This window comes from Coregonus clupeaformis, chromosome 16 (genome assembly GCF_020615455.1).
Source record: "Coregonus clupeaformis isolate EN_2021a chromosome 16, ASM2061545v1, whole genome shotgun sequence".
NCBI classification, from domain to species: Eukaryota; Metazoa; Chordata; class Actinopteri; order Salmoniformes; family Salmonidae; genus Coregonus; species Coregonus clupeaformis.
This window is the reverse complement of record NC_059207.1, coordinates 43411202-43437306: the sequence shown is the minus strand read 5'-3', so window position 1 is coordinate 43437306 and position 26105 is coordinate 43411202. Positions and strand designations below refer to the sequence as shown.

Sequence of the window (26105 nt, the reverse complement as noted above, 5' to 3'; positions counted from 1 at the left end):
CCTTTGTTTTTACACTGCTGCTACTCGCTGTTTATTATCTATGAATAGTCATTTTAACCCCCTACTTACATGTACAAATTACCTCGACTAACCTGTACATCTGTATATAGCCTTGTTATTGTTTTTTTATTGTGATACTTTTTAATGATGTTTTACTTTAGTTTATTTATTAAATATTTTCACGGTAAGGTCTACACCTGTTTTATTCAGTGCATGTGACAAATAAAATGTGATTTGATTTGACCTCCATTAAAGATTCTCTATTATATTAACAAGATATTAGAGTGACCGCTCTAACAACAGAAATACATGTCCTCAAAGATGGAAGGCAAGCGGGAGGAGGCGAGATCAGGTGGGACCATTCTAGCCAATGAGGGCAGATACACATGTGAACAACGGGCCATAGAGATAGATAGAGGATTCATCTTTGTATCTGTGCCATTATAGCGTCTGTGACAGCATGGGTAGCGCCATTGAGGCTATCTCCATTTTAAAGTAGTTTATTTTTTTCTTCTTCATTGGCTGATTGCTCCAACTAATAGGAATCCCCAACTAGTTGACAACTTTAAAATGGTGGAAGCCCTCAATGGCAATGTCCATGCTAAAATATATAAGTGGATATCTAGATAAAGTCTTTTTTCAAAGTTGGCGAAATGCCATGTGCTTCCACTTATATTAGTGCATTCATAACAATCATAATAATCTCACCATTACGAAACTTCTATTCGATCAAATAAGCCCCATATAGCAAATTTGCAATAAAAAATATTGCTTACCAAATTCGACACTCTCTAATTGACCTCCATACAACAATTATTTATTTCGTGGGCTTTTTTCGTGGACAGATTTTGGGTGGAGCAAATCCTCTCACTTCGCCTCTTCCTCTCTGACTAGACTGACTGCCGTACTATACAGGTAGCGATGTGAATTGTACCAATGCAGCAGAGGCTTCGACAACTGTAGACTACAAAATAAGATGTGATATTCGTTGAGATAAGAAATAGTCATGCAATTCAAGAACACACCTCTTATGTCAGCACTTTAACCACGAGTCCAGTGGATTCGTGCTTTATCTAGGTGAGTACTATACATTTTACATTGTAACTCATTTTACCTTTTTTCTCAAATACAATATTATGTAAGTTAAAACATATTGCGTGTATTACATACTTCATGTAAATTCAATTTTTATTGACTTACCTTTATAGACTAAAGTAATGTGACATGACGATTTGGGTTATGTTGGCTACAGTAGATAGTCAGGAAGTAATGTGACATGACGATTTGGGTTATGTTGGCTACAGTAGATAGTCAGGAACAGTCTTTGGCCTCGTAAACAATAGCAATGTGAACTTGGCCTGAAATAGCCCTATAAATAACTAGTATGCCAAATTCATGGTGTTAATAATAAAAATGTACACTTGGATATTGTCGTTTTATTTATGTTATGATTACATAAATAAATAAAAACAATATCTAAATGTAAATGTTATTATTAATATCAAATGTTTTCTCACAACCATATTTTCTATTGAACACCAAAAGCAAATTCAGTAACTTTCCATGAGGCCATACCCCAGCTTACATTTTTACATTTACATTTAAGTTATTTAGCAGACGCTTTATCCAGAGCGACTTACAGGAGCAATTAGGGTTAAGTGCCTTGCTTAAGGGCACAGACAGATTTTTCACCTAGTTGGCTCGGGGATTAGAACCAGCGACCTTTCGGTTACTGGCACAACGCTCTTAACCACTAAGCTACCTGACGCCCCAGCTCTCCCCAACCCACCTAAGCATTGCCCTGAGCAACTACCATCACATAACCTTGTAAATTATCTGGGTTAGTCATACCTGTATTGACCTGTATTACCTGTATTTATTTGTATTTTGAATGACCCACAGAGTCATAGCCACTGTTTGTGGTGACGGGTCATGAGTGCAGCAATAACATTCTTAGGCACATCTCTTTTCTATCAACTGTTTTGGGTCGTTAGTCTTTGGTCTTTCAGTTGTTTATATCAGGGCAGAGACTCAGAAAGATGGACTTACCAACAGGGTAACACAGGGTACAAGTACTAAACACTAAATATGTTTCAGTAAGTTAATTAAGCTGTTATTAATCATAACTGTCATAAATGTGTTCAGAAATTAGGCCAAATGATCCCAAATTGTACAAGAATAGCCTCCCTCCTCATTACAAATGCTCATTTTAGCCCTCCTTGATTGTCCTCAGTGGTCCCTTTAAACTCCACTTTCATTTGACTTTGCACTCTCTTGCACTAGTAGTGACATTCCTTAGATCACATAAAGGGGAAATATAGCCCTGAAGAATATGGTTGCAAAGTTTGTTTCCAACTTATCATTTCACATACTACCACAAATTGTACTCACGTACATTGCTAATATTTCATGCAGAGAAACATAGTATGTGTGTATGCATCGTGAGAGGGTTTACTGAATAAATGTGTAGGATTTAAAAAGCTATACTAGCTATACTATTTTCAACACCCCTTTCTGGGTCAGTGCAGTGCGTCCGACAGTACCCTTTACCTTCCTTCCGAAAACAATCACTTAGTCAAGGGCCCTAGTGACAGGATCCTACCTCTCACAGTGCTTTAAACTGCCAACCGTCTTTAAAAGGAGATATTTATGATTTATTTATATTTATGGTTTTGATAAGTTCGCCGTATTGTACATTGCTCTCCGTTACTCTGTTTTTTGTATGGTCATTAGCAGAGTAAACATGATCCCAATTTTAGCTTCAAGATGCCAGCAATATGAAGTAGAGTAGATTGTAGATTGTGCTGATTTATTGAACCATATCGCGCGCGTAGTTTAATATCTCAGTGGATAGTGCTAAAACAATGACGCCATATCTGAATTCAGCGATCTTTATGCACATTTGCCATTGTTTACCCTTTATATGTTTTTTGTCAAGTAAAAACAATACTTTTGTAGCACTTCATTAACTTAATTAAGCCATGGGATGTCACATCCCTTTCCAGGGCCCATCACCACTGTCTGTGAGGTTAGGGGCAAGATGTGGGGAGAAGTTGGAGGGGCACTGGTGTTGTTGCTGCTGCTTTCTGAAGTCTTGGACTGCATTGGTAAGTTATAATAAAGGCATAGATGTAACTGTTGCTGTATCGCAAACATACAACATTTAAGTCTTGGGAATTCCAATTTTTTATTGGGATTACATTGTATTAATTGAAATTACATTGTATTAATTGAAATTGGCATTGTACACTGAGTTTACAAAACATTAGAAACACCTTCCTACTATTGAGTTGCACCCCCTTTTGAACTCAGACCAACCTCAATTAGTTGGGACATGGACTCTACAAAGTGTCAAAAGCATTTCACAGGGATGCTGGCCCATGTTGACTCCAATGCTTCCCCACAGTTGTGTCAAGTTGGCTGGTAGTGGATCTCTACTCCGAATAGCTTGTTTAATCTCATCCCACAGATGCTCAATTGGATTGAGATCTGGTGACTGGGCAGGCCACTGCAGTAAACTGAATTCACTGTCATGTTTGTGGAACCATTACTGGACAATCCTAGCCTTGTGGTATGGGGCAAAGATTAATTGCAGATGGATACACTGCTACCATGAGGATGCATGTACTCATGTGTTTTTCTCCATACCCTAGTCCTCCCATCAGAGTGAAACAGCAGAAACCGGGATTCATCAGACCAGGCAATGTTTTTCCAATTCTCCAGTGTCCATGTCTCAATTGTCCATTTTTTTCTTCTTAAAAACCATTCTTTAACCTGTCTCCTCCCCTTCATCAACACTGATTGAAGTGGATTTTTGACATCAATAAGGGATCATAGCTTTCACCTGGATTCACCTGGTTAAAAATAAAATAAAATAAAAACAATGTATGCACTCACTAACTGTAAGTCGCTCTGGATAAGAGCGTCTGCTAAATGACTAAAATGTAAATGTAAATGTCAGTCTATGTCATGGAAAGAGCAGCTGTTCCTAATGTTTTATACACTCAGTGTATATGGTGTTTATATGTTTTCATATTTTTTTATAAAGGGTTGGTCACCATTGAAACCAGGGTCTCATTTACAAGGGAGCCCTGTGAACATGAAGATATACAATAAAATGTAATACAACATAATGTAAAATAACAATATCAATACAATACAATAAAATACAACAAGATTAATCAAAACAAACACAACTCTCACATACAGTGGGGGAAAAAAGTATTTAGTCAGCCACCAATTGTGCAAGTTCTCCCACTTAAAAAGATGAGAGAGGCCTGTAATTTTCATCATAGGTACACGTCAACTATGACAGACAAAATGAGAAAAAAAAATCCAGAAAATCACATTGTAGGATTTTTAATGAATTTATTTGCAAATTATGGTGGAAAATAAGTATTTGGTCAATAACAAAAGTTTCTCAATACTTTGTTATATACCCTTTGTTGGCAATGACACAGGTCAAACGTTTTCTGTAAGTCTTCACAAGGTTTTCACACACTGTTGCTGGTATTTTGGCCCATTCCTCCATGCAGATCTCCTCTAGAGCAGTGATGTTTTGGGGCTGTCGCTGGGCAACACAGACTTTCAACTCCCTCCAAAGATTTTCTATGGGGGTTGAGATCTGGAGACTGGCTAGGCCACTCCAGGACCTTGAAATGCTTCTTACGAAGCCACTCCTTCGTTGCCCGGGCGGTGTGTTTGGGATCATTGTCATGCTGAAAGACCCAGCCACGTTTCATCTTCAATGCCCTTGCTGATGGAAGGAGGTTTTCACTCAAAATCTCACGATACATGGCCCCATTCATTCTTTCCTTTACACGGATCAGTCGTCCTGGTCCCTTTGCAGAAAAACAGCCCCAAAGCATGATGTTCCCACCCCCATGCTTCACAGTAGGTATGGTGTTCTTTGGATGCAACTCAGCATTCTTTGTCCTCCAAACACGACGAGTTGAGTTTTTACCAAAAAGTTATATTTTGGTTTCATCTGACCATATGACATTCTCCCAATCCTCTTCTGGATCATCCAAATGCACTCTAGCAAACTTCAGATGGGCCTGGACATGTACTAGCTTAAGCAGGGGGACACGTCTGGCACTGCGGGATTTGAGTCCCTGGCGGCGTAGTGTGTTACTGATGGTAGGCTTTGTTACTTTGGTCCCAGCTCTCTGCAGATCATTCACTAGGTCCCCCCGTGTGGTTCTGGGATTTTTGCTCACCGTTCTTGTGATCATTTTGACCCCACGGGGTGAGATCTTGCGTGGAGCCCCAGATCGAGGGAGATTATCAGTGGTCTTGTATGTCTTCCATTTCCTAATAATTGCTCCCACAGTTGATTTCTTCAAACCAAGCTGCTTACCTATTGTCGATTCAGTCTTCCCAGCCTGGTGCAGGTCTACAATTTTGTTTCTGGTGTCCTTTGACAGCTCTTTGGTCTTGGCCATAGTGGAGTTTAGAGTGTGACTGTTTGAGGTAGTGGACAGATGTCTTTTATACTGATAACAAGTTCAAACAGGTGCCATTAATACAGGTAACGAGTGGAGGACAGAGGAGCCTCTTAAAGAAGAAGTTACAGGTCTGTGAGAGCCAGAAATCTTGCTTGTTTGTAGGTGACCAAATACTTATTTTCCACCATAATTTGCAAATAAATTCATTAAAAATCCTACAATGTGATTTTCTGGATTTTTTTCCCTCAATTTGTCTGTCATAGTTGACGTGTACCTATGATGAAAATTACAGTCCTCTCTCATCTTTTTAAGTGGGAGAACTTGCACAATTGGTGGCTGACTAAATACTTTTTTCCCCCACTGTATCACCTCCCTTAAACTATCCAATGGAGACCAGTGAGTCTAACTTCAAGGTGGCCTGAAGGCTATTCCATGAGCTGGGGGCATTAAAACTAAAAGCATTTTCCCCCAGCTCAGTGGAGACCTGCGAGAACTCCAGAACCAGCCAGTCCAGAGAGCGGGTCTGAAAATTGCTGGATCTCTGAGGTAGTGGGGGGAGTCAATGAAGAACAGCGTTAAGTACAAAAAAGTAGCCCATGCTGGGCCCTTCTGGTAGTCAGAGACTCCCAGCCAACAGAACTATACAAAATGCAGTGATGTGTACGAAAATTGTCCGCAGTGATAAAAATCAGTGCTGAGTGATAGACTGAATCTAAAGGTTTTTAAACAGAGGCTGCCGTGCGCATGTACTGTAGACAATATCACCGTAATGAAGTACTGCAAGAAGAGTTGCTTGAACAATCTTCCTCCTACTTTCAAAAGTGAGGCAGGATTTATTTCTTATAAAAGAAACCAATCTTAATTCTCAGCTTTTTTGTCCGTTTTTCAATGTGTGTTTTTAAAGACAGCTTATCTTCAATTCAAATACCCAAGTACTTATAATGGGGAACTTGCTAGATTTGGGCTCCCTTCAATGTGCAAATACGCAGGTCCTCAGGGTCAATATTACGAGACTTAAAGAACAACATAAACTTTGTTTTATTAGCATTTAGCACTAGTTTAAGATCAGTAAGTGATTTTTGAATTGAGTCAAAACCATGCCGTCATGAATGGCCTGCTGTACTGAGGGGTCATAGGAGTAAATAACTGTATAATCCGCGTAAAGATGAATGTTACAGGTTTTAACAGATAGACCAATATTATTTATATAAATAGTGAAGAGAACAGGGCCTAAAATCGACCCCTGCGGCACACCTTTCATAATATTGAGGAAACTAGATTTGATACCGTCAGTAAGCAAACATTGTGTCCTGTCCATTATATAGTTCTTGAATCAATTGCAAGATGCCTGATCTAGGCCTATTTCAGACAAACTTTGAATAAGTAATAAATGGTCAACCATATCGAACGCCTTTGACAGGTCAAAAATATGTTTATGGTCTAAACAATATAGCACAGCATCTAAGACAAGTGTAGCCGCTGAAACTGTGATATGTCCAGGTCTAAAACCAGATTGGTGCTCCTTAAGAATAGAATAAGAAGTTAAAACAGTTCTAAGCTGAGAGTTGCCTAGGGACTTTGGCAAGGCAAGATAGCTTGTAAATTGGACAGTAGTTATCCAAGTCAGAAGGATCTCCGCCTTTGTGTAGAGGGAGGACTTGTGCCGTTTTCCAGATCTTAGGGATAACCCCAGTAACAATTGTCAAGTTAAATAAGTGGGGCAGACCGCTGCAGCAGAAAGGGATCAAGTGAGTCAGCCCCAGTGGATTGTTTTACATCGATCTTCAATAAGACACTTAGTACATCATAGACATCAAATGGTTGAAATGAAAATGAGGAAAGTGTATCTGGGAATGTATCGTTCTCTGCACCCCTGTCTCGCGATGAGTAAAGGACTCCCAGTACTGGAATCAGAGTTTTCAGAAGCTATTCTATCATGTAGGTAGCCCGCTGAGGCAAAGTGGTTATTAAAAGCACCACAAATGTCCATCTTATCTGTTATGGGACCAGAGGCTGTCATAACCTGCTGGGGTATTGAGGGGGTGAAGTTTTGTTTCAGAGATTTAACTACCTTCCAGAAGGCAGCTGGATTCCCACCATTCTCACATACACAGTTCAAGAAGTATGTCGATTTTGCTTTTCTAACCAGTGATAGACATCAATTTCTCAAGAGTCTGAAGGACTGCCAGTCAAACGTAGAATCAGTCATCCTAACCTTAGCCTGAGCTAAATTTCTCTCCTGACGTTTATCTGATAGTTACTTCGTGAACTTAGCTCTATCCTTTACCCTTCATTTCTTGAACAGTGCATGCTTATCTGTAATCATTTAGGGCCTGATCGGAGTCAGAGATAGCTGACACAACCCTCCATTCACACAATCCCAGTTCAGACAAGTATTGTTGCTTATAAAAATTCCTAAAATGGCTCTTTGTAAAACTGGTCAGACGAGATTTAGGTACAGTTGAAGTCGGAAGTTTACATACACTTAGGTTGGAGTCATTAAAACTCGTTTTTCAACCACTCCACAAATTTCTTTTTAACAAACTATAGTTTTGGAAAGTTGGTTATGACATCTACTTTGTGCATGACACAAGTAATTTTTCCAACAATTGCTTACAGACAGATTATTTCACTTATAATTCACTGTATCACAATTCCAGTGGGTCAGATGTTTACATACACTAAGTTGACTGTGCCTTTAAACAGCTTGGAAAATTCCAGTAAATGATGTCATGGCTTTAGAAGCTTTTGATAGGCTAATTGACATCATTTGAGTCAATTGGAGGTGTACCTGTGGATGTATTTCAAGGCCTACCTTCAAACTCAGTGCCTCTTTGCTTGACATCATGGGAAAATCAAAAGAAATCAACCAAGACCTCAGAAAAAAAAATGTAGACCTCCACAAGTCTTGTTCATCCTTGGGAGCAATTTCCAAATGCCTGAAGGTACCACGTTCACTGTACAAACAATAGTATGCAAGTATAAACACCATGGGACCACGCAGCCGTCATACCGCTCAGGAAGGAGACTCGTTCTGTCTCCTACTGATGAATGTACTTTGGTGCGAAAAGTGCAAATCAATCCCAGAACAACAGCAAAGGACCTTGTGAAGATGCTGGAGGAAACAGGTACAAAAGTATCTATATCCGCAGTAAAATGAGTCCTATATCAACATAATCTGAAAGTGCGCTCAGCAAGGAAGAAGCCACGGCTCCAAAACCGCCATAAAAAGCCAGACTATGGTTTGCAACTGCACATGGGGACAAAGATCGTACTTTTTGGAGAAATGTCCGCTGGTCTGATGAAACAAAAATAGAACTGTTTGCCCATAATGACCATCGTTATGTTTGGAGGAAAATGGGGGGGCTTGCAAGCCGAAGAACACCATCCCAACCGTGAAGAACGGGGGTGGCAGCATCATGCTGTGGGGGTGCTTTGCTGCAGGAGGGACTTCACTTCACAAAATAGATGGCATCATGAGGAAGGAAAATTATGTGGATATATTGAAGCAACATCTCAAGACATCAGTCAGGAAGTTAAAGCTTGGTCGCAAACGGTCTTCCAAATGGACAATGAACCCAAGCATACTTCCAAAGTTGTGGCAAAATGGCTTAAGGACAACAAAGTCAAGGTATTGGAGTGGCCATCACAAAGCCCTGACCACAATCCTATAGACAATGTGTGGGCAGAACTGAAAAAGCGTATGCGAGCAAGGAGGCCTACAAACCTGACTCAGTTACACCAGCTCTGTCAGGAGGAATGGGCCAAAATTCACCCAACTTATTGTGGGAAGCTTGTGGAAGGTTACCCAAAACATTTGACCCAAGTTAAACAATTTAAAAGCAATGCTACCAAATACTAATTGAGTGTATGTAAACTTCTGACCCACTGGGAATGTGATGAAAGAAATAAAAGCTGAAATAAATAATTCTCTCTACTATTATTCTGACATTTCACATTCTTAAAAAAAAGTGGTGATCCTAACTGACCAAAGACAGGGAATTTTTACTAGGATTAAATGTCAGGAATTGTGAAAAACTGAGCTTAAATGTATTTGGCTAAGGTGTATGTAAACTTCCGACTTCAACTGTAGCTTTGCATCTCTTATGCAGGCAACGGGATAAGAGCCACTGAACTCATTAGCAAAAACTGCTTATGAGGGGCTTTTGTCAAAACAATATCTAAAAGAGTAGATTTTTCATGGTGTTTAAAGTTGGGGCGGGTTGGTTCACTTATCAGTTAAGTTAGATTTAGCTCAATGCCGATATCTTTCAGCCTATCAGAAGCTGGCATCAACTAATCCAGATTAAGATCACCCAAAATTAATACTTCAGATTTAGTATAGTTAGATAGCAAGTCAGACAATCGGCTAAGAGCACATGTTGAGGCAGGGCATTATTACCAAGGCCCTCATTTAGGACTAGACATTCAAATTGCTTAGCGACTGAGGTAGTGAGAGGTCCAGAAACATTTAAATTGTCCTTTGTAAATATGGCGACACCCCAACCTCTGCCAACTCTATCAGATCTATAAACATTATGTCCACATCAATTTTCAAGATCAAACTTATGGCATTAACATGAATCAGTCCAGGGCTGCGAGACCTCAAATCAGACGGAGTCTCCAACACAAGCATACTATGTTCAGTGGGCAGTCCCACATTTGAAAATACTATAGGGCTGGCCCAAATTTGTACAGATATAAGATTGCATAGAATTGCACCATTGGGCCTATGCCTCGAGCGAGAACGTGGAATAAAATAAGAGTCAATGAGGGTTACCTTACATGTGCTTGCTCCAGTAGACCTAACAGCATCACATCACTGAATGACTCTTAGCACAGAGCTAATGTTGGTTGATAGCAGTCTGGATCCTTTTTCATTAAGATGAAACCCGTCATGTTTTCATATATTCGTAATATAATAATACAATTGTATTGAATTTCTATAGAGCTTTTCATAACCATTTCAATGCGCTTCAAAAGCAAAAAACAAACAAGCAATACATCCTCATGAGTAGCCTAGCTATAGTTAGCTAGGTCAACCAATAGAGGCCAAGTCTTTGAGTGTTATGATTTAACTGGATAAGAACCCAAATGCAGACAAGTACACCAAGCCAGAGAAGTTTTAACAGGTTTATTTACAATGTTCAAAGTCCAGGTTTCCAAATATATGGGAAGAGCAAGTCCAGGTACAGGGAGGGTAACAGATCCAGATCAGGGCAGGTGTGGTACCGTAATGTCCTAGTGTCCGTGGTGAGTCCAAAAGAGAGGTCCGGTAATGGAGAGCAGGATGGTGGTGGCAGGAGTGAAGCGGAGGCAGGAGTCAGGTTCCAAATATATGGTCGTCTTGACTATGATCTGACGATGAGTGGTAAGTTTGACCGGGTCTTAAAGGCTGAGGTGATATGGTGAATGAGCTGCAGCTGGAACCCTGACTCCCGCACACCAGACTTCACTCCTGCAATCAAGGACAGACAGAGGGGAGGGAGAGAGCAGAGAGAGCTACCTATCAGCAGTAGGCCTAACATTGAGTGCATGCATCCTACAAAGATGGAGAGGGACAGTTCATGGCTTGATCAGAGGAATGTGGTCAGGTGGCTCCTATCCCCATCAAAGTTGCCCTTCCTTGCTCTAATGCATCTCCCATTCCTCTCAAGCTTCAGGCGACTCTTCAATTTACTGTATTTTTTTAGTTTCCCGCTGTATCATTCGAACAAAACCAATTAGCCAGCTAGCTAACTAGAACTCAGAGCGCTGGAATTCCATAACTACTAGAATGGCCATGACAGTCATTCTGATGTTGATATTTCAATTGTGTAAATATTCCAGAATAAATCATGCATTTATTATGTTAACATGGGTCATAGGAAACCTCAGGACACCAAATGTAAATTGGAATCAGTCAGAAAATTGATTAATTTATCCAGAAGCGCATAGACTGTAAATACTAAAGTATTTTCTGACTGTAAGACAACAGTTGCCTGCCCAGCTAGCCCGTCCAATATACACCTAAACTATATTGAAACTAATTTCACACATATAATTATAATAATAATAATAATAATAGATGTGGCCTAAAGACAAGATTAAATTGACAATAGTCTGATGGGTGACAATATTATTAATTGTCAAATAGAGAATGAAGAGACTGATGACCAGCGCAGCGTGCATTGAGAAAGAAGGGAATGGAGCTTACCAAATAGCACTTTTTCTATATCATCCTAGAGGTCCCTGCAGGCCAGATGTTTTGATTGCTATACCCTATCAGAAAAAGCAGATTCCAAGGTTTCTAATTAACCTATTTTTGGTCTCTGCTTCAAAATATTACTTTTTCCTAGAATAACTGTGGCTCCATGCATGTTCCTCATCTAAGTAAGCTACTGTCGAATATCAGCAATAGCCATTTTGGAGTTTCACCCCTTTTGCCCTCAGAACAGCCTCAATTTGTCGGGGCATGGACTCTACAAGGTGTCGAAAGCATTCCACAGGGATGCTTGTCCATGTTTACTCCAATGCTTCCCACAGAATTGTCAAGTTGTCTGGATGTCCTTTGGGTGGTGGACCATTCTTGATACACACGGGAAACAGTTGAGCGTGAAAAACCCAGCAGCGTTGCAGTTCTTGACACAAACCGGTGCACCTGGCATCTACTACCATATCCCGTTCAAAGGCACTTCAATCTTTTGTCTTGCCCATTCACCCTCTGAATGGTACACATACACAATCCATGTCTCAATTGTCTCAAGGCTTAAAAACCATTATTTAACCTGTCTCCTCCTCTGATTTACGTAGATTTAACCAGTGACATCAATAAGAGATCATAGCTTTCACCTGGATTCAACTGGTCAGTCTATGTCATGGAAAGAGCAGGTGTTCTTAATGTTTTGTAAACTCAGTGTACATGTAAACAGGGCTAAAAGTGAGTGGTAGCAGGAATATATACATACTTATGGTAATATACTAATGGCAATATTACATGTAAACAGGAGTAATAGTCACCACTAGCAGGATAAATAGATGTATACTAATGGTAATGGCAATCAATAATCAATTAACAGCATTGTAGTGGTAGTAATACATCTAATCAATAATCATTTTAGCAGTAGTTGTTAGCCATTTAACAGTCTTATGGCCAGGGGATAGAAGCTGTTAAGGAGTCTGTTGGTCTGAGCCTTGATGCACTGGTACCGCATGCTGAACAGTCCATGTCTCGGGAGTCTTTGGCAATTTTCCTGGCATATAAATATAGATGTTCCACAACATGTTATGTGCAGTTACAGGTAGATTGTCATGAGCTAATGTCCAGCTGTGGTCTGTGTGTGCACCCAGGTATCTCTCCCCCAGGGAAACCTGTGCTCATCAACTGTCGATCCCCTGAGAAGGAGACCTTTACATGCCGGTGGGAGCCTGGTTTTGATGGAGGACTACCCACAACCCAGCACCTCTACTACCAGAAAGAAGAGTTCGTAGCACCCATTTTAATCATTTATATTTTGGTTGTGTTCACTGTTGATTTGTAGGTCTAGAGTCAAGACCACTCTTATTATGATTATATGGTGCTAGTTCTAGTTACCCAGCTTCAACATTATTGATATGTGTATTGAAGCTGTCCTGTGTCAGCACTGAACACCATTGAAATCCACTGACTGTAGAAAAGTACTAGTCTCCATACAGTCTCCATACTTAACACGTGCAAGATCAGTCAACTGAGTACACAACTTTGTTTCTGAGTTACCTACCTCTGACTTATCAATTTCACCAGAGCAGTCAACCAGCCCTGCATTGCAAAACAGCCTTGAGTGTTCACGTGTTGTATTTATCTACATTGATGTAATGCGAGCTTTATTGTGAGGCCCGCACCAGCACACATCACCAGCATTCACCCCTATGAATGTCAGAAAAGGTATTGTTTGTCTTTGTGCAGCTCCGATGGAATGTACGAGTGTCCAGATTACCAAACTGCAGGGAGCAACTCGTGCTTCTTCAACAAGAGCCACACCTCTATATGGGTCAACTACAACATCACGGTGGTGGCCATCAACTCTCTGGGCATCACTGTCTCTGACCCACTGGAGGTGGATGTCATGTATATTGGTAAGCTGCTCTCCCGATGTTAGAAATAATCAATCGATCATTCATGCATTAACAACTTTTTTGATTAGTTGACACTTTAGGTAGCAGAGCTTGCAGCACACAAACCTACAGTAGAATATTCATCAGTCACCACAAGTCAATTTACTGTAAAGCAGTATCCCTGAGAATAGAAAAATACACACTGACTGGTTTGGATACAGGAACCACCTGAACTTACTGGACTAGAATGAGAATGAGCTGGTTTGTGTCCTGTGCATAACTTAGATCATGTTTCATATCTTGTAGTATGTGGTCACATGCTCCCGACCCGACTGTGTAGACTCTGGCTTACTTTTTGTTTGTTTTGTCATTGGATAAATGCAAAGAAAACAAATTGGGTTATTGATGTGTTACTTTATTGACAGGTGGCTGGAATTGTGTATTATATTGATCTACTCCATTATGACCAAAAAACTAACAAATAATTGAAAAACAGGAAAACAAAATATTACAATGTTTAGACTATATTTATAAAACCTGATTTGATTTGCATATGTTTGAGGGAACATCCATTCTTATGTCTATATAGAGCAGGGATGGGCAACTTTGATGGGGGTGAGGGCCACAAAAAATCTGGACTCATCATGAGGAGCTGCAGTGACTAGCGGGTCTGTGTACCAACATCCATACCCAAATACTGTATGCAGGCAGAGCCTATAGGGCCTAGCCTTTTGGAAATTGCCCCCAATTTGCCAGCAAAACATTGACAGCGCAGCGTTTTGGAGTTAATTTCCTGTAATTCTACACATTTTGCCAGGGGGTAGAGAACATTTTGCCATGGGGCGGAGAGAACATTTTGCCATGGGGCGGAGAGAACATTTTGCCATGGGGCGGAGAGAACATTTTGCCAGGGGGTAGAGAACATTTTGCCAGGGGGTAGAGAACATTTTGCCAGGGGGTAGAGAACATTTTGCCAGGGGGTAGAGAACATTTTGCCAGGGGGTAGAGAACATTTTGCCAGGGGGTAGAGAACATTTTGCCATGGGGCGGAGAGAACATTTTGCCAGGGGGTAGAGAACATTTTGCCAGGGGGTAGAGAACATTTTGCCAGGGGGTAGAGAACATTTTGCCAGGGGGTAGAGAACATTTTGCCAGGGGGTAGAGAACATTTTGCCAGGGGGTAGAGAACATTTTGCCATGGGGTAGAGAACATTTTGCCAGGGGGTAGAGAACATTTTGCCAGGGGGTAGAGAACATTTTGCCAGGGGGTAGAGAACATTTTGCCAGGGGGTATAGAGAACATTTTGCCAGGGGGTAGAGAACATTTTGCCAGGGGGTAGAGAACATTTTGCCAGGGGGTAGAGAACATTTTGCCAGGGGGTAGAGAACATTTTGCCAGGGGGTAGAGAACATTTTGCCAGGGGGTATGGAGAACATTTTGCCAGGGGGTATAGAGAACGTTTTGCCAGGGGGTATAGAGAACATTTTGCCAGGGGGTAGAGAACATTTTGCCAGGGGGTAGAGAACATTTTGCCAGGGGGTAGAGAACATTTTGCCAGGGGGTAGAGAACATTTTGCCAGGGGGTAGAGAACATTTTGCCAGGGGGTAGAGAACATTTTGCCAGGGGGTAGAGAGAACATTTTGCCAGGGGGTAGAGAACATTTTGCCAGGGGGTAGAGAACATTTTGCCAGGTGGTAGAGAACATTTTGCCAGGGGGTAGAGAACATTTTGCCAGGGGGTAGAGAACATTTTGCCAGGGGGTAGAGAACATTTTGCCAGGGGGTAGAGAACATTTTGCCAGGGGGTAGAGAGAACATTTTGCCAGGGGGTAGAGAACATTTTGCCAGGGGGTAGAGAACATTTTGCCAGGGGGGTAGAGAACATTTTGCCAGGGGGTAGAGAACATTTTGCCAGGGGGTAGAGAACATTTTGCCAGGGGGTATAGAGAACATTTTGCCAGGGGGTAGAGAACATTTTGCCAGGGGGTATAGAGAACATTTTGCCAGGGGGTAGAGAACATTTTGCCAGGGGGTATAGAGAACATTTTGCCATGGGGCGGAGAGAACATTTTGCCATGGGGCGGAGAGAAGATTTTGCCATGGGGCGGAGAGAACATTTTGCCATGGGGCGGAGAGAACATTTTGCCATGGGGCGGAGAGAACATTTTGCCATGGGGCGGAGAGAACATTTTGCCATGGGGCGGAGAGAACATTTTGCCATGGGGCGGAGAGAACATTTTGCCAGGGGGTAGAGAACATTTTGCCAGGGGGTAGAGAACATTTTGCCAGGGGGTATAGAGAACATTTTGCCAGGGGGTAGAGAACATTTTGCCAGGGGGTAGAGAACATTTTGCCAGGGGGTATAGAGAACATTTTGCCAGGGGGTAGAGAACATTTTGCCAGGGGGTAGAGAACATTTTGCCAGGGGGTAGAGAACATTTTGCCATGGGGCGGAGAGAAGATTTTGCCAGGGGGTAGAGAACATTTTGCCAGGGGGTAGAGAACATTTTGCCAGGGGTAGAGAACATTTTGCCAGGGGGTAGAGAACATTTTGCCAGGGGGTAGAGAACATTTTGCCAGGGGGTAGAGAACATTTTGCCAGGGGGTAGAGAACATTTTGCCATGGGGCGGAGAGAACATTTTGCCAGGGGGTAGAGAACATTTTGCCAGGGGGTAGAGAACATTTTGCCAGGGGGTAGAGAACATTTTGCCATGGGGCGGAGAGAACATTTTGCCAGGGGGTATAGAGAACATTTTGCCAGGGGGTAGAGAACATTTTGCCAGGGGGTAGAGAACATTTTGCCAGGGGGTAGAGAACATTTTGCCAGGGGGTAGAGAACATTTTGCCAGGGGGTAGAGAACATTTTGCCAGGGGGTAGAGAACATTTTGCCAGGGGGTAGAGAACATTTTGCCATGGGGCGGAGAGAACATTTTGCCAGGGGGTAGAGAACATTTTGCCAGGGGGTAGAGAACATTTTGCCAGGGGGTAGAGAACATTTTGCCAGGGGGTAGAGAACATTTTGCCAGGGGGTAGAGAACATTTTGCCAGGGGGTAGAGAACATTTTGCCATGGGGTAGAGAACATTTTGCCAGGGGGTAGAGAACATTTTGCCAGGGGGTAGAGAACATTTTGCCAGGGGGTAGAGAACATTTTGCCAGGGGGTATAGAGAACATTTTGCCAGGGGGTAGAGAACATTTTGCCAGGGGGTAGAGAACATTTTGCCAGGGGGTAGAGAACATTTTGCCAGGGGGTAGAGAACATTTTGCCAGGGGGTAGAGAACATTTTGCCAGGGGTAGAGAACATTTTGCCAGGGGGTAGAGAACATTTTGCCAGGGGGTAGAGAACATTTTGCCAGGGGGTAGAGAACATTTTGCCAGGGGGTATAGAGAACATTTTGCCAGGGGGTAGAGAACATTTTGCCAGGGGGTAGAGAACATTTTGCCAGGGGGTATAGAGAACATTTTGCCAGGGGGTATAGAGAACATTTTGCCAGGGGGTATAGAGAACATTTTGCCAGGGGGTAGAGAACATTTTGCCAGGGGGTAGAGAACATTTTGCCAGGGGGTAGAGAACATTTTGCCAGGGGGTAGAGAACATTTTGCCAGGGGGTAGAGAACATTTTGCCAGGGGGTAGAGAGAACATTTTGCCAGGGGGTAGAGAACATTTTGCCAGGGGGTAGAGAACATTTTGCCAGGGGGTAGAGAACATTTTGCCAGGGGGTAGAGAACATTTTGCCAGGGGGTAGAGAACATTTTGCCAGGGGGTAGAGAACATTTTGCCAGGGGGTAGAGAACATTTTGCCAGGGGGTAGAGAGAACATTTTGCCAGGGGGTAGAGAACATTTTGCCAGGGGGTAGAGAACATTTTGCCAGGGGGTAGAGAACATTTTGCCAGGGGGTAGAGAACATTTTGCCAGGGGGTAGAGAACATTTTGCAGTTTTGAAGCAAGTTCGCTGCAATTCTACATATTTTGCCATGGGGCGGATTGAAGATTTTGTAATTTGATAACTCATTTCATGCAATTCTACTCATATTACCATGGGGCAGAGAGAAAAATGTGCCGTTTTACAGCTAATTTCCTGCAATTCTACATATTTTGCCATAGGGTGGAGAGAAATGTTTTCAGTTTTTTATATTATATCTGAGTGAGAGTGACTAACAAAATCAATGGGGGCCCACCGGTCGGTAATTCGACCATGGTTACTACAAGTTTAGATAGCTGGCTAGACTAATTTACCAATCTAAAACATTTTAGCTGACATGGGTTAAGTGACTGACTGTCAGTTGACTGACATAACAAGAGAAAAACTGCTGATGCACAACCACATTTCGAAATTGCTCCTTGTGTATTCTACTATTCTAACTCTCAACAGTAAATTGAGACCCCGACTGAGGTCCCCCCCCCCCCCAAAAAAAAGCGTCTTTTTTTATTTTTATTAATCCGCGGGTCTACAAAAGGGGGGGTGGGCCGTCAGTTGCCCATCCCTGATATAGAACATACTGTATATGGATCAAGTGTATTGGAGCCCTACAGAAATTGGTTGTGTTCTAACTGTGCTTCATGCAGTCCAGCCCAATGCCCCAGAGAATGTGACAGTGTCTGTGGTGGAGACTGAGGAGAGCCCACACCTCCTGGTGAAATGGGATCCCCCTCACGAGGCCGACACACGCTCTGGCTGGATCACTCTCACCTACCAACTACGGGTGAAACGACAGAATAAGAAGGACAAGTGGGAGGTGTGTTTGCGGATGGGTTACTCTATAGAGTAGACAGACAAGGCAAAAAGAGATTTGATAAATTCCCCGTTATTTATTTTACTCTCATTGTACTTTACTCAGCTAGAGGGTCAATATGTAGGAATGTATATAAAGTTTGAGTTTAAGAAATGTAAATGTTGCCTTATTTATTAACTGTTTAGTATCCATTTAGTTGATGTTATATACAAACAGTTGTTCAGGTCCAGGCTCTTCTTAGTTTCCTTGTATTTGTCTTTACAGGAGTATGCCTCAGGGAAGCAGACCCAGTTGATCATCTACAGTCTGCATCCAGGAGAGGTCTACATGGTCCAGGTTCGCTGTGAACTAGACCATAGCCTCTGGAGCGAGTGGAGCACCACTACACACACGGAGGTCCCTGACTGTAAGATTTTTTATGATTATTTTATTTCCATCAACAAGTTGCAGAGGTCAATGGTTCTATGCTATCTTGGTCCTTACTGTACCACTTTGTGGCATCCAAGGTGGTTGATGTACAGATGGGATCAAGGTTATCTGTCCACCAGTAAGATAATTTCAGATAAGCATAGTGAACATACTTGGACATACAATACTTACTGTTGATATAAAGCAGGGTTGTGCTCAATTCAGAATTTGGGAACTGACTCCTATTCAACTTAAATTGGGAGAGGCTATATGGACACATCTGCAGGGTAGGGGAGTAAAGGAATACATGTGAACTGTAACTGTAATCTGTTACGTTCCCAGCATAAATATTCCATTCAGATCGCAGATACTTTTGAAAAACTATTACATTAGGATTACATTAAAATTCAGAAATATTTGACACCTTTCTGTTTTCTCAATGACATTCAAATCATCATTGAAAAAGGCGCAAGTTTAAGTTTGTTCCGCCTGAGCGAGTCTGACCACAAGTCAGAGACCGCTATGATAACACACCAAAATGTTTTTGATGGTTCGCGAGAAGAGCAGGAATAGGCTAATGTCCAAGCTATGTCTTCCAATGGTGCGACTGCTGTCGGCATCAAAAGAATATCCAACTTGAATAAACACATGGAGGTAAGGACGGCAGCAATCGTGTAGCCTACAGGAGATACGGATAGCACTTATTATTGATATCTAGGCTATATAGGGCATTGGTGTGAATCACACTGCTGCTCTCATTTGTCTATTTCAGCTTTATGGAGAATGATTGCTGTTCACAAATGTACGTATATGTGTATTTTTAACCCAATAATGGTTGAATTGAAGAAGTTTAAACTGCCTATCAATCATTGTTTTTGCGACCAGGGGTGCATTGATTACGGAAACCGTTTACCGTTTAAGAACCAAATGGAAGCAAACTGAGCAAAACAAGAGTTTCTATTGGACAAATTCAGGTAGGTCCCTCCCCGTTTCGTTCGCTTCCGTTTAAGAACAACAGCTGCAGAGATAGGTTGGGTGGGATCCGCACTATCAAATAAAAGTTTGATTCCTCCCTTCTAAACGGCCCCGTGGTATTGTGCTCCATACTGTCATAAAGTTTTATTTAAGAACACCACGAGTGGGGCTTTTATTGCTCAATCTAATTCGTGCTGATTCAAAAATAAAATGTCCATAGGCCTAACGGACACATGCTCAAACTGGGGCACTTTTGATAGACTTAAACAGCTGCAAATGATCGCGATATCAAAGTGTCAGCAACAAAAACGTAAACAATAGGCCTATAGCAAATGCAGCATATGGCATACATTTTTCACATGCAAATAGTATACAAGCTCATACAGCGCAATGCAACGTGACTGTGACTGCACACATTTGAGATCAAAGGGGTTCCCGCCGCACGTGTACTACAAAACATAACACCGTCATCTTCAATACAGGGCAACAACTGCACAATTAACTTGAAGACCTCTAAACAGTGAAATACAATGTAATACCCACATACTGATATACCATACACCTATACAATAGCAGGGCATATAAACGACGCACTGGGGCACATTATCCTATACAAATATAGGGTTAAATGTCCGAAATGATATGACAACTAAAACAGAGCTAGCCAGCTCACAGCAGTAGAAACTACTAATTAGCATACCCATAAATATGACATTATCGTCGCAGAGTGCATCTTCAGACATAAACACCTGAAAGATATGTACTTGCGTATCAATAAGGACGCACACTGGCCTTGGCTAACACAATGAAAGCTAACTGGTGGGGGAAAAAAAGGATGGCTGGAACTTTCTCTCACTTGACTTCTCTCGAGCTGATCTTCTGCTCCACTTCACCGGTGGGCGGAGCTACAGCTCTGATATGATGAACTAACATTACTGATATGATTAAATACAAATAGTTCACAGCCTTTCGTACAGTAACTGTAACGGATTACATTTAGAAAGTAACGTACTGTTGATGATCACAAGTTTACTGGAGAACCGAGACCAAGTAGAGACTTTTGGACAAGGTGGATAATTGTATAATATAAGGCAGTTTATTCAGAGGTAAAGATATCTGGAATAGCGTGCACGGACTCGTTCGTCAACCTCGTAGGGAGTTTATCAGAAGAGAGCCCCGAAACATTGTGTGCTGACATTTTATGCAATAAAATGAAGTAGGTTGAATCTAGTAGTTCTGATCTTCTGATTGGTCCTGATGAGTTGGGCGAGGTCCCCTCCAGGCTAGTGTCACTGTTGCATTGGCTCTGAGTCGGGTTCTCTGTCTTCAAATGTTCAGCCTAAGAGAAGGGGATTTTTGTGTGTGTGTGTGTGTGTGTGTGTGTGTTTAACAGTGATGATGTGTGTGTGTGTGTGTGTGTGTGTGTGTGTGTTTAACAGTGATGATGTGTGTGTGTGTGTGTGTGTGTGTGTGTGTGTGTGTGTGTGTGTGTGTGTGTGTGTGTGTGTGTTTATCAGTGATGATGTGTGTGTGTGTGTGTGTGTGTGTGTGTCCTCAGAGCAAGAACTCGTGAGTTGGAAGAACTGAGAGACCTATGGCGTGGGTGTTGTCCTTGGCCACCTGCTGACAAGGCTGACAAGATAGGACCCTTTTGTCCATTGTATTGAAAACAAACGCCCAACACAAAATGGGTCATGCACAAGATTTTAGTCAGACCAAGCTATAACATTATATATTTACTACGACAGTACCCAACCCTGGCCTGCACGTCTTGTGCCCAAATTGTACGTTGCGCAGCTGAGAGTCAAGTGGAGACGAATGGATTTGGTTCAGTCAGTCGTCCTGATGAGCCCCTCCCGGCAAGCTATACTGAACAACAATCTAAACACAACATGCAACAATTTCAAGATTTTATTGAGTTACAGTTCATATAAGGAAATCAGTAAATTGAAATAAATAAATTCTATGGATTTTTCATGACTGGGCAGGGGCGCAGCCATGGGTGGGCCTAGGGAACCAGGCCCAGCCAATCAGAATTAGTTTTCCCCCACTAAAGGGCTTTATTACAGACAGAAATACTCCTCAATTTCATCAGCTGTCCGGGTGGCTGGTCTCAGATGATCCTGCAGGTGAAGAAGCCAGATGTGTAGGTCCTGGGCTGGTGTGGTTACACGTGGGCTGCGTTTTTTAGTCCGGTTACACGTACTGCCAAATTCTCTAAAACGACCTTGGAGGCGGCTTATGGTAGAGAAATTAACATTACAGTCTCTGGCAACAGCTCTGGTGGACATTCCTGCAGTCAGCATGCCAATTGCACGCTCCCTCAAAACTTGAGACATCTGTGGCATTGTGTTGTGACAAAACTGCACATTTTAGAGTGGCCTTTTATTGCCCCCAGCACAAGGTGCACCTGTGTAATGATCATGCTTCATAATCAGCTTCTTGATATGCCACAACAAATTTGTGGACAACATTTTAGAGAAATAAGCTTTTTGTGCGTTTGGTACATTTCTGGGATCCATTATTTCTGCTTATGTAACATGGGACCAACACTTTACATGTTGCTTTTATATTTTTGTTCAGTATAGTTTATGCTGGCTAGCTGACAACAACAGCAGCAGCATGGCGCTAGTTAAAACTTGTAAAATAATGTTTATTTCGATGGGCGAGAGAGAAATCAATTGTAGTATTGGTCACCATCTGGATGTCCCCGTGACATGCCAATTAGTTAACATAACGACAAGCCATTGCGAATGACCAGTGCAATGATGTTGTATCAATGTGCTTGATAGCGTCTTTGCTCCGGGCGACAGAAGAGGCTAGTACTTGCCGACGTGAGTTGCTTCCCACTGGACAGAAGTTGCTTCCCATTGGGAAGCTGTATCACATGTCGGCGGTGGTAGCTAAAGTGGCCAATTTGTTCCATCCCATTTGATTTTATTTCGAGTATGATAACAACCTTCACGAGAAATAACTTGTAGTATTGGTATTGGGTACTGGTAACAGTCTGGATGTCACTGTGATATAGTCTACTGCTCAATGGGGAGAGTGCTGCTAGCCGGTAACACAACAGTGTCCTTCGCTCCTGCTTACCGCAGTAAGGAGGGAAGTAGCTAGATAGGATAGCCAATATCAGGCGAGGGTGACAGCTAAAGCTAAAGCACATGTATTGTAGGGATTTTCACCGAAAATGTACAATTATGGCATTAACCTCTACATTTTTGTTTTAAAAAACACAAACAATTACTCCCGATAAAGACGGAATGATTCTGAACAAGCTCGCAAGTCCCAACTTCGGCAGACAAGTTTTTAATTATTGCTGAAGTTTCGAGCCACATCTATAAACTAGTTAGCTGGGAAGGGCTCATCAGGACGACTGACTGACTCAATCCGTTCGTCTCCACTTGACTCTTGCTGCGCGACATACGTCATCAATTAGAGCACCAGAACACCTCTCCCGTTCAATTCGAATTTAATTGACCACACCCCACAGGATGTCGAGTTTTATTTGAGTTTGAGTGATAGGAAGTAAAATGTAATTCAGTGCAATTCAAAGAAATTCCACAAAGTCATAGTTTCATTGAATCTGACAGGTCACACTTCCGGATACGAAAGAATATATCACTTTTCTCTGGAAACAATGTTCATATACTCTTTTAACCTTAGTGCTTAGAGTAGCCAATGATATTTCCACCAACCGTTTTTTTGGTTTGGCTTCTTTTTGAAGGTTTTAGGGTCAACTTGAGGGTTTTTATTGATATTTAATTTATTGTATTTTTTATTTAACCTTAATTTAACTAGGCAAGTCAGTTAAGAACAAATTCTTATTTACAATGACGGCCTACCCCGGCCAAACCCGGACGACGCAGGGCCAATTTTTGGGCTAAACTAATGCATTCTGGGAAATGTTGTATTTTCCCCATATTTAAGAAAATTTAAGTGATTAATGGGGCGGCGCACAATTGGCCCAGGGTAGGGGAGGGAATGGCCGGCAGGGATGTAGCTCAGTTGGTAGAGCATGGCGTTTGCAACGCCAGGCTTGTGGGTTCGATTCCCACGGGGGGGCAGTATGAAAAAATAAAAAATAATGTATGCACTCACTAACTGTAAGTCGCTCTGGATAAGAGTGTCTGCTAAATGACTAAAATGTAAATGTATTAATGAAATATAATAACTTAGAATATTTGCATACAGGTTTTGTTTTTCTTAATAATTAAATGTAATAGTTTGTCCTGAAACTCAATTGTTTCAACAATATTTTATATGCATATATATAGCGACATGTTTGATGTTTTATGTATAATATGTATATTTGTATAGTTTGCACCTTAGAATAGAAGAGCCATTTGAATTTCACTGAATTAAATTATATTTCCTTTAATTAAAATTTGAATTGCAATTCTGTATCCTGTTTACTACTTCAATTCAAATTCAATTCATTAATTGACTTGGAATTTATGAGGCATTCTCAATTACGTTCTGAATTGAGCACAACCCTGATATACAGTATGCATTTGAAATTCAGTCTGAAGCTGTTCTCTCCCATGTGTTTGTTTTGTGCGTGTTTTGTAGACACTCTGAAGGAGCGATCGATCTGGATTGTGGTCGCCGTCTTTTCTGCTTTTATACTCCTGCTTGTTACCTTCACCCTGGCTATGAAGAGAAAATAGTATGTATTTTTCTTAAAAATAATATTTTAAAAGTATTATTTTCAAATTATCTATAATATATTCAAATTGTGAGTACCATACAAACTATGTTCTTTGCCATCTTTTTTGTCCCAGTGTGAAGCTTTGTCTTCTGCCTCCTGTTCCTGGTCCAAAGATATCAGGACTAGATACACAACTCCTCAAGGTAAAGTGCAATGTACTTGTCCATTTTATACTAAATTCTTATTTTGCTCTTCTCCCAACCCCCAGACAGCACAGAAACAGACACACAAAAATTATTCGGAACATGAATTTAGACATGCAGGTCTACATTTTAAGATAATATTTCCCTCCTCCAGTATTGTTCATCTTATGCAACTCTCTTCCAGAGTGGGCGGTCTGATGACATTCTCAGCTCTCTGATCAACCAGGGCTTTCCTCCCACCATGGCCACTAAGGACCAGCAGGTGGACTATCTGCTGGTGTTTGATAGTGAACAGGTGACACCAGATCTTCAGAATGGACAAACAAGGACAAAAAACTCCATAGATCATGGTCGCCATGACCACAGCCTGTTGATGGAGGCTAAGAATAAGGAAGTAAAAGTTGATGGCGGCAGAGAGACAGTGGAACAGGGTAATACTGAGGGGCTTGAATCTACGTTTAGGAATACCAAGAGCCTGTCCACTGACGTTACAGCTCATCCATGTCCTCAGAAGAAGCCATTCAACAATGTTACTGAAACGCCAAAGCAAGCACCTGTTTCCAGCAAGCATCGATCCTTAAGCCATCATAAAGATCTCTGGGACAGCTTAGCCAGACAACATCTAGACTACAGGGAAACAGTGGTCAAGAGCCAATCAAACTGTGATGACAAACATAATTTGTCATCACAGAATATTGTGACTCCCTCGAAGGACATTGGTTATGTGGAAGTTCAGAGGTGGAAAAAGAGCATAGGCCTACAGGTGCTGGTACCCGAGGTGGATCAGAGGCAGGAGGACTATAGCAAAGTGAGTGTGGTGGAGAATGATAATGTAGTGCTGCTCAAGAGAGAAACGGTCCCCCTCAATTGCACTTCCTGTAAGGTGAGAGGCAATCAATCAGAGAAATGTCTCCACCAGAAGCCATGTAAACCTCATATAACAGTGCCTGCAAAAGAGGGAGTGCATATAGGATCTAATGGTTATGTGGAGCCTGTTACTATATCACACATTTTGTAAAACGTCATTTTGTCTGAAATGACATTTGGGACATTGCAATGAAACAAATGAAAAAATAAATACTCAGGATAGATTGTGACATTTTCACTGACAAGAGAATTGACTATAATGTCATGTTCCTCAGGATATAGGTTTTTGTATGTACTGTATACAGTGACCGGATAAATATGGTATTTTCTGATTAGTAATTATTGTATGTCTTGAGATTAAAACACTGGCCACAAGTTACACACAAGAAAGCGTAACAAGGAAACTCACTTAACGAAAACATTCCATATTCAAGAGTCAAGACAATTGATGAATGTTGAATGAGATTTTTCATTGTAATTGCTTAAAGAAGAATAACTGATTTTTTTGTACAGCTTTGATCATTTTGATTTGGGGGCAGTTTTACTGCATTGACACTACAGTCACATTCAAAATGATGCATCAGAAGAAATACAATTTAAATACAAACAATGAATGTAAAAATACAATATATATCACTTTAGATCATTATTGGTCACTGTTAACCATATCATTAATTTAATATGTTATAAAATACTCAATTTAACAATAAAAAAAAGTATTGCACATGAATGTCTTTATTA

At 41.5% G+C, this 26105-nt stretch overlaps 1 protein-coding gene across 1 annotated transcript; it reads left to right on the top strand.

Annotated features, from left to right (window-relative positions):
• The first annotated feature begins 898 nt into the window (after positions 1-898).
• Positions 899-25980, top strand: LOC121584668 (prolactin receptor). Its single transcript, XM_041900700.2, has 9 exons — positions 899-1077; positions 3006-3107; positions 12777-12909; positions 13372-13541; positions 18094-18263; positions 18525-18666; positions 24216-24312; positions 24428-24497; positions 24682-25980. The coding sequence occupies exons 2-9, from the start codon at positions 3041-3043 to the stop codon at positions 25513-25515; spliced, it is 1683 nt and encodes a 560-aa protein (XP_041756634.1). The 5' UTR covers positions 899-1077; positions 3006-3040; the 3' UTR covers positions 25516-25980.
• The last annotated feature ends 125 nt before the right edge of the window (positions 25981-26105 follow it).

What these genes read in the sequence shown, in the direction of transcription:
- LOC121584668 (XM_041900700.2), top strand. Translation starts at nt 3,041, where the DNA reads ATGTGGGGAGAAGTTGGAGGGGCACTGGTGTTGTTGCTGCTGCTTTCT. An exon ending in ATAAGAAGGACAAGTGGGAG is followed by an intron (nt 18,264 to 18,524) that starts GTGTGTTTGCGG and finishes TTGTCTTTACAG; the next exon opens with GAGTATGCCTCAGGGAAGCA. An exon ending in ACACACGGAGGTCCCTGACT is followed by an intron (nt 18,667 to 24,215) that starts GTAAGATTTTTT and finishes CGTGTTTTGTAG; the next exon opens with ACACTCTGAAGGAGCGATCG.